At 32.8% G+C, this 9,095-nt stretch overlaps 3 protein-coding genes across 3 annotated transcripts; 1 reads left to right on the top strand and 2 right to left on the bottom strand.

The window, feature by feature from the left end:
* Positions 1 to 1,212: 1,212 nt before the first annotated feature.
* CBG18659 lies at positions 1,213 to 1,955 on the top strand (the record flags this gene model as incomplete). Its single annotated transcript, XM_002638397.1, is given in 3 exon segments — positions 1,213 to 1,615; positions 1,686 to 1,720; positions 1,722 to 1,955. Coding segments are annotated over 3 exon segments (672 nt in total), but the record flags the coding sequence as incomplete, so codon positions are not given.
* A 1,650-nt stretch (positions 1,956 to 3,605) lies between these two features.
* On the bottom strand, positions 3,606 to 4,770 carry CBG18660 (the record flags this gene model as incomplete). The annotated part of the gene is made up of 6 exons (XM_002638398.1): positions 3,606 to 3,743; positions 3,894 to 4,055; positions 4,103 to 4,406; positions 4,464 to 4,487; positions 4,542 to 4,666; positions 4,717 to 4,770. 6 exons carry the CDS (start codon positions 4,768 to 4,770, stop codon positions 3,606 to 3,608), a joined length of 807 nt encoding a protein of 268 aa, XP_002638444.1.
* A 2,349-nt stretch (positions 4,771 to 7,119) lies between these two features.
* On the bottom strand, positions 7,120 to 7,553 carry CBG18661 (the record flags this gene model as incomplete). The annotated part of the gene is made up of 2 exons (XM_045238436.1): positions 7,120 to 7,170; positions 7,299 to 7,553. The coding sequence occupies 2 exons, from the start codon at positions 7,551 to 7,553 to the stop codon at positions 7,120 to 7,122; spliced, it is 306 nt and encodes a 101-aa protein (XP_045096546.1).
* Between the last annotated feature and the right edge of the window lie 1,542 nt (positions 7,554 to 9,095).

Here is a 9,095-nt window from a genome sequence, read left to right as displayed (position 1 = left end):
CTTTTATTCAATTTTGACATCAGATGAAAAATGGATTCAGTATGGCTGTTCTAAAAGAAAACATCAGCTCTCACATCCGCCTTACAGCCCAGATTTGGCACCATCTGACTATCATTTGTTCCGGTCCATGTAGCATCATCTGGAGGAGAAGAAGTTCAAAAACGACGAAGAAGTGAAAATTTGGGTGATCATAATATAATTAACATTTTGTCAATTGACCACTTTTTGATATCTTTAACAGAAAAAAATTATATACGGGTTTCTGCGTATTTTTCGATGCGTTTTTCTCAGTAAACCTCAAAACTGAACCCAACTCCTGTCATACTGTATACAAGAGGTGCCAAACAGGAAATCACATTGAAATATCGATTTATTGATCGAAACTTGGCCGATTTACCAAAAACCAATAATTCGTTCGACTCATTCGAATATCCAATTTGATATGATTTTTATTGAATAATAAATAAACTCTGCATTAGAATTTTTTGAATTTCCAGACTTTCGAAAAGTCTAGTCTCTACGTAGACTACAGAATTTTCACTCATCGGTAACAAGATTTTCCCAGTCAACCGGAAATATTTCTTCGAAAATAATGAGGTCATTTTTTCACTTTTTCCTGTCCTCATTTTGTTATTTTGTCTATTTTCACGTTTTATCAACTGAAAATTTATCATGGCTGTAATTGTGAATTCTACAGTAACCCTGACTTTTTTATTTGGACAGTTCAATTGTTGGCTCAATTTTTATCTACTTTTCGCGATTTTTTACAAGAGAGAAATTCCGAAAAAATCAGAATTATCATTGATATACTGTAGATTTGGAATCGATATGGTTTATACATTTTTTGGGGAGTTGAGAGTTAAAAAATTCAAAAATTCGAGAAATCCAGAAATTCAGAAACTCAAGATTTCAGAAATTCCGAAAATCTGAAAATTTTGAATGTTTGAATTCCAGAACTTCTGGATTTCTGAATTTCCGAATTTCTGAATTTCCGAATTTCTGAATTTCTGAATTTCTGAATTTCTGAATTTCTGAATTTCTGAATTTCTGAATTTCTGAATATCTGAATTTCTGAATTTCGGAATTTCTGAATTTCTGAATTTCTGAATTTCTGAATTTCTGAATTTACGAATTATGAGTAACTGATACTCGGAATTTCAGGATTTTCAAATTTCTCAACTTTTGAATATTTTATCTTTAAATTTCTAAAAATTTTCAGTTTCCCTGAGCATGCTCTATTTCTTGGTCCATCAATTTTTTCCGGATTTTGCCATTAAAAATCTCATATTTTTTATAATCTGGCCAGCACTAATTCTGGGAACGATTAGAGCTAATTTAGTTCTTCTAATTACTTTCGACAGATGTTTGGCAGCAAATTTCCCAATTTTTCATCATAATTATCGCTCAAAAATTCCTATCATTCTAATTATCTCAATTTTTCTAATTTACACAATTTTCGAACATTTCGTTCTATTTGGATTTTGTGATTTCACTTTGAATGTTCCAATTAATTGTGATACTTTAATTTGTTCAGTTAACTTGTGTTATTATAATTATTGGCTGCTCTATGAGCAATTAGTTTATGTTTTAATTGGATTTTTCACAATTTCTTTGGGTTTTTGACTTTTTGTTTGGAATAATTTTATGGAAACTGCAACGACAAATCATGTGATTTCAAAAGTGAGTTTTCGAAAAATTCAATATTTTGAAAATTCGAAAAACGGTTTTTTCTTTTTCAGGCAACCAGAATCGCTCTTCTGGATTCAATTATAATATGCTTTTTCGATATCATTCCAACGATTTTATTGGCTCATTTCCCAGCTCTCAGCTTCCCAAATGTTGGTCCATTAAGTGCAGTTTCAAAAAATTCGGGATTTTTAATCGAAGGAATTATTATTTGCTTTTTCTTATTTCGAAAACCAAAAACTACAAGTGTACAAGCCTGGTCGTCCTCTCGGATTTCAAGAAGTTATTGATTTTTTTTTTCTTTCATATTTAATTATTTTAGTGCTATTTTTTCTAATTTTTTACATTGAATTCGCAATTTGTATATTTTTCATAAAACATCATTTTTGAAATTATTTTTCAAATAATAATTTCAAATGAATCCTGTTCAATTTTTATTTTGAAAAAAAGTTACTCATTTAACATTTTTTGCTCATTAGAGTGTGAAAAAAAGTCATGGGATTTTTTTGGGTACACTGTGAGCAAAGTACACATTTTATCAAAATTTTGTTATCTGGATGAGTAAGAAAAAGGGCAAAAAAGAAGTAGAAAGTTGAAATTTATAAGTATGGAAAACACAAAAAAACAAAATTTAAATTCTGGAAAATAGCGAAATTTGAAATTTTCAGGGCTTTTTTCAGAATTTTCAAGGAATTTTTGCTTAAAAACGGCATATGTGAACAAAAGTGAAGCTTTATTTTTCTTAGTGTACTCTGAAATTTTCAGACAAACTGAAAAAATTCTGGAACATTCTTTCCGACTTTCAATTTTCACTATTTTTCACCAGGGTACTGTATTTTTTTTTCAAATTTGAAATATTTGTTTATTTTTCACAAGTCAACAAATCACACATTTTTTATTCTCTTGACTCCTTTTCGCCTCTGAAATTTTCAGTTTTATCAAAAGATATTAGGTTGGCAGGAAAGTAACTGTCCATTTTTGAATTAGTAAATAAAACAAAAACAAGATTAATCCAAGATTGACAGTATGTACCGTCGTGATCCACAACATGTTTTCAACATTTAGGTAACTCGTGGATACCATCCCTCCAAAAGCCGGCTGGGCGCGAATCAAAGTATTACTGTAGCACATTTTTTTTCTCATCGATAATGTTAAAGTCCTTACGCTCCAGATGAAGTCGTATATCTTCGAATAACCAATAATCAGATAAAACAAAATCAGAACTTTCACCGGGGTAAAGGAGAACCGTCCATCCAAAGCGGTTCAGGTACGGCGTGACTTTCCGTGAACATGCGGTTTTTTTCATTTTTTAACGACAGGCAAGTCAGACCTGAGCCGCTTCAGCGAGACGGTTCTCCCTCACCTAGTTATAGTCCTGACTTGACTCTATCAAATTATAGGTTATTCGGAGATATACGAAGTCATCTATAGGGTGATGAATTTTGCACCATTTATGAGAAAAAACTAAAAAAAAAAGAATTCTTCGATCCGCGGCTAGCTCGCTTATGGAGGAAGGGTATCCACAAGATACCTGAATGTTGCCAACATGCTATGGACCACGACGGTGCATACTGCTAATCTTGGATTAACCTGGTTTTTTAATTATTCACAATTAAAACAAGGGACAGTTACTTCAATAAAACTGAAAATTAAAAAAAAAGTTTCTAGAAAAGAACCCAAGAAAATAATAAGTTTGTTGATTTTTGAAGCATAAAACGTATGAAACGCTACAAAAAATTTTCTAGTTTCCTGGAAATAATCCCAAATTTTTTTTGGAAAATGTTCAAAAATTTTTTGAATCTAATGAAATTTTGAAACATCCGTGTACTGGTTTCGGAAATTGAAAGATTCATTTATAATGGAAAACGAATACATTGTTTATTTAAATAGATAAAGAATATGAAAATGATCTTCAGAATTCAAATCCTGTGTCTCCCTGGATCTGGACTCACTCTCGTTGTTGCTTCAGGTTTTATTAATTCTTTAACGAGTTTCATTCCTTTGAATGAAGCAAATAGAGTGATAACATTTTGTCTGTTACAAGTCAGGTAAGATATCTGAATGATAACTGGAATAGAAAATACATCCCATATACGAGTGGAAATAATCATAGTTTTGAAGTTGTCAAAATGAATAAATAAAAAATAAGGTGTGTATATCTTTAATAAATGCGAGGGTATTGGACTTTTGGATTCTTGCAATCTTACCATTTTTACAACCAAAACAGTAATTGTTTGCGAGAAAATGTAAATTTGAGGTTTCGATTCCTGAACTGATCTCAGATGGGACTTCTTTTGAACACTTATCAATATAGGGATGTACAGAAGAGCAGAAATAAAGAAAGATATATTAAGTGTAGCGAAACATATCTTAATGAAGAGAAAGAATTAATTTCCATGAGAACACAAAACCCCACCACATCAAAATCAATAGCTAGCCATACGAGTTCAGTGCCTTTTTCATCCTTTTGTAGTAGCTTTTTCGAATTAAAAAAAAATAAAATTCTACTGATAACGTCTTTAGAAATGAACAAGTAGTAGACATATCGAATGAAATAGTGCATGTTCTTGCTAGATAAAACTATGTATTTTTGAGAGGATGGGTAGAAATAGAGAAGGAATTTTTGAACGGCCATGATTGTTAAGAAAAATTGGAAAACGTGAGTAAAGACTAACATAGCAAGCACGCATAAACAAAGGGCAGCTAATGGAATCCCGTACCTGCAAAAAATCGATAATCACTCTTCCACTGGAAGATCAAAAAGCATTTCAACTTACATCAGGTACGTGGAAATAGGTTTTCTGAAAAAAAAAACTATATTTTTTAGCTAGAATAATGAGAAAACAGTTACTAACTTTTGTTTTCCAAAATCTTCAATTTTCTCAAATAAGAAGAACATGAAGAACCATAGGAAACAGTATATTGCCTGTGTCTTTTTCATCATTCCATAAAAATGATCAATTAGTGGAAATAGCAACGTCTGAATTTCAAAAATTTTCAGAAAACTTTAACCTTTTAAATATATTATACATTTTTATCTCGTTCTCGATTCACTCTATTGACGTACACATAGAATGGGAACATTAATTGAAGAACAAACAAAGAGCGAAACAGAAATTTCATCAAGTAGTTTTCTTTGGAACCTTCTATTTCAGCATTTTCGAAAATATTCGGTATGAAACAAGAATACAAATCCGGTGTTCAAAAAGAATGCAGACTTATATAAGAATAAGGAAAAACGTTTTTTTTTAATGTTTCCTCGAAGTATTCTAGAAATAGCTCTTATTTTCGAGAAACTATCAGGTGAAAACTTTTTCCAGGAAAAAAAAACCAAATACTCATTAACTATTCGGTAGTTTATAGCTATAACATCTGCATGTTTAGTCTAATACTGATGAACTTTCCAGAAAAAAAACTCAGTGACAGGTGAAGAAGGCTTCCTTAGAATTCACGAATTCTTTCTCAGTTCCAGCACCCAGTTATTTCCGATGAGTGCTGTTACAAATAATTCTTCCGTATTTGAAATTCTCTTGAAAGATGTTATGGATGCACCGTTTACCAATGGAACTGTTTATGTTCGTCTATTACTTCTTATGCTATAAACTACAGAATGGCAAATAAGTATGTGATTTTTCCAGGAAAAAATTGGCACATGACATTCGAATTCAAGCAATTTTTTGAGAATATAAAACTAGATCAACAAATACTCAAGTAGCTGAAAAATCTTAAGGAAGAGGAAGTGAGGAACTTTTTTTGAAGTTCAAAGAAATCAAAAAAACATTTCCACCTGCTACTGACAGATTCTGAAAACTTGTGCAAGGGATATTTTAGGAAAAATTTCTCATAATGTTTGCATTTTCTATTAATCGGCGTATTTCCCGTAAACACTCTAATAGAACGCCACCCGAATCTCATTTTCTGTGAGATATATCAAAAAGTGGTAAACTAATGAAATATTGCTGATAATGTGATAAACATTTTACTAGTGAACAACTTTTTGATATCCTTCAAAATCAGTGAGATATATAGGCTCAAAGTGGACGGTCTGGGTGGCGATCTATTAGAGTGTTTACGGTATATTTTTGTTTCACGATTTCAGTGTTTTTGATGAACGCCACTTGAAACACATTATTCAAATGGGAAGTCTTCGGAAATGATGAAATGGATGTAATCTCTGAAGAACCCTTCGTCCAATTTTTGATTTACACTTTTATTTTTCTTCAAGTACTACTCCCATTTTATATGTATGTCAACCGAGTGAATCGAGAACGGGATAAAAATGTATCTATGGAAAAGTATGAAATTTTCTGAAAATTCAAAGATGTTTCAGACCCTGGTATTCCAAGGTTTCACGGTAATCGTAAGAGATGGTTTCTAAAAGAATAAGCTTCATGGGGACATCTAGCTAACGATAAAAATCTGAAAATTGCATCAAGGTTAAGAGAAAAGGTTATGAACAATTAGTTGGGTTTTGAGGGTGACAAGATGATTAGAATATGATAAGAGTACCTTAAGAGAGATAAGGGAAATAAAAAATAGACAAAATATTTTATTTGGATATATAAAATTATCCTCGCAGGTCCAGTATTCAAATCCTGTATCTTCTTGGATCTGGACTCACTCTAGTAGTCACTTCAGGTTTTAACAATTCTCTTATGAGTTTCCTCCCTTTAAATGAAGCAAATAGAGTGATAACATTATGTCTGTTACAAGTCAAATAAGATATTTGAATGATAACTGGAACGGAAAAAATATCCCTTGCCCGAATTTCAACACACATCATTATAAAACTATAATGAAATAAAATAAATAGAGATACAGTTAAATGAACCTTGAAAAAAATGAGATGATATTCAACTTTCGATTTTTCCAGCTCACCATTTTTACAACCACCACAGTCGCCGTTTGCCAGAAAATGTAAATTTGAGGTTTCGATTCTTGAACTGATCTCAAATGGGACATTTTTCGAACACTTATCATTATAGGAATGTACAATAGAGCAGATGCAAAGAAAATTAGGTCCGTTGAAGCGAAGCATATCTTAATTCAGAGAAATAAAATCATTTAAACGAAAAACCCGAAACCTCACCAGAGCGAAAATTTCGACGCCATCCAAACTATACTCGTCTACTTTAAGTGTTGTAACTGTATGGTAATAATATGTACCGGAACTGATAAGTTCCTTAGAAATTAATATAAAGTAGACATAATTAGTGAAAAGTTCCATATTTGCTTTGGATAGAATTATGTATTTTTGGGAGGATGGAAAGAAATATAGCAGGAATTTTTGAATTGCCATAATTGTTAAGAAAAATTGGAAAACTTGAGTGAAGACTAGAAGAACAAATGGAAACAAAGAAAGGGCAAAAATGTATAAAAGCTGGATTCTGAAAAAAAAACATGTTGGATTTTCAGAATTATACAAAAAAAAAACTAACAACATCGAGCGACCGTAAATAAAATCCGCAAGCACGATGAAGAATACTGTAAAGATGGTGAGATAATATATTGCATATGTCATTTTTAACATTTTATAAAACCTATGGACGATTGGGAATACCAGGCTCTGAAAGTGGGAATTTTCAGTAATTTGCAAACTTTTGAAAATGTACATTTTTATCTCGTTCTCGATTCACTCTATTGACATACACATAAAATGGAAACATTACTTGAAGCAAAATAAAAATACAAGCCAGAATATAATAATTCCTCCAACCGGTTCCATCAATAAAGTCGATTATATGCGAGTTAGATCGAAGAAAGGGGTTAAAAGTGGCATTCATCGAAAACACAAAAAAATGGAAGTGTGGAAAAATGAATGAGAAGTGTTTTTTTTTTCGAAGTTTAAAGAAACCAAGGAAAAACATTTTCACCTGCGATTGATATATTTTTGAAACTGGTGACGGCGCACTAATGAGATTTATTTCTGGAAAGTTCGATAGCGATTTCAAAGCACACAACTGAACACACTTCAAGACACTGAAATTGCGTCAAGGCACGGAAAACGCGTCGAAGCACTGAAAACACGCCAAGGCATTAAAAATGCGTCAAGACACCGAAAATTCTCCACGGCACCGAAAACACGCCAAAGCACTGAAAACACTCCAAAACGGGCAAGGACACTGACGCTTTTCCGTGCCTTGACCCATTTTCAGCATCCTGATTACTATTTGGTTTCCTGACGCCTTTTCCGTGCTTTAGCGTATTCACAGTGTCTTATACGTTTTTTAGTACCTTGCCACATTTTCAGCTCTTTGACGCATTTTCAGCGTCTTGACGTCTTTTCTGTGCCTTGACGCATTTCCAATACCTTGACGCTTTTTTGGTTCGAGCAGAATTTAAGATTTTGACGACTTCAGCGCTGGTGTAGGTGTGGACGGTGTGGACCAGAAGGACCAAGACGAGAAGAGAGGATTTCATTTGACTGATGGATTTTCAAAATGAAGAGTTTTGACTTTTTTCAGGTTTATAATGTGGAATAATCAAGATAAGATAAGATCAGTGGGGAAAACAACAATTTTCAAAAAAAAATCGTGTCGAAATTCAATAAAAACTAATAAAAATGTTTTCATTCCACTTCTTTTCAATCACAAATCAAATTGATAATAGATATCAGTAAAAGATCACTAATCATCATTTTCCTCACTCGACTCTATTTTCTTCGAATCCTTTCCACCACGTCCTCTTCCTCCACACAGCCAACAACAAGAACCGATGATACAGGAAATAATAATAATCAAAGCAACCGCTCCCATTGTGACGTGAAACCAGGTCTGGAAGTTCGGAATTTCAGAATTTCAAAAATTTCATACTTGTAATCCGAGCCTTTGCCGGGCCTTCGCGGGCCCTGCCATAACTTCTTTCAGAATCAATGTTTTTAAACTTACTCAATCAGATATGATAGAGCTCCACGAGTACTATAAAACGGTACTATTTGAAATACTGTATCTTTCTCAAATAGCCGACAGAGTGAAAATTTATAAAGCAACGAAAGGAATGAATAGAACCCTCGATGATAAATACTTTTCGACAGGATGTCAGCAATGTGAGTTTAGTTACAGTAGGAATCCTACTGAGGAATTCAAAAAATTTTAGTTGAAAACTTTCAGATTTCGATACGGCTGACTATGACTATGGAAATACAACGACCGCCGGGTACAAATTTTGCTGTGAGATGCTCAATTATTGCAAGTGGTATAATCAGGTATATTTTCGGATTTTCGAATTTTTCATACTTGTAATCCGGGCCTTTGCCGGACCTTCGCGGGCCCTGCCATAATTTTTTTCAGAATCGATATTTTCAAACCAACTAAATCAGATATGATAGAGCTCCACGAGTACTACAAAACGGTACTATTTGAAATACTGTATCTTGTCTATGAACAGAGTTACGGAGCAAAAGAAACAAA

This window comes from Caenorhabditis briggsae (genome assembly GCF_000004555.2).
Source record: "Caenorhabditis briggsae complete genome, chrV, whole genome shotgun sequence".
Classification (NCBI taxonomy): Eukaryota; Metazoa; Nematoda; class Chromadorea; order Rhabditida; family Rhabditidae; genus Caenorhabditis; species Caenorhabditis briggsae.
Note: the sequence above shows the minus strand (reverse complement) of the source record. Positions and strands in the feature narration are given on the sequence as shown.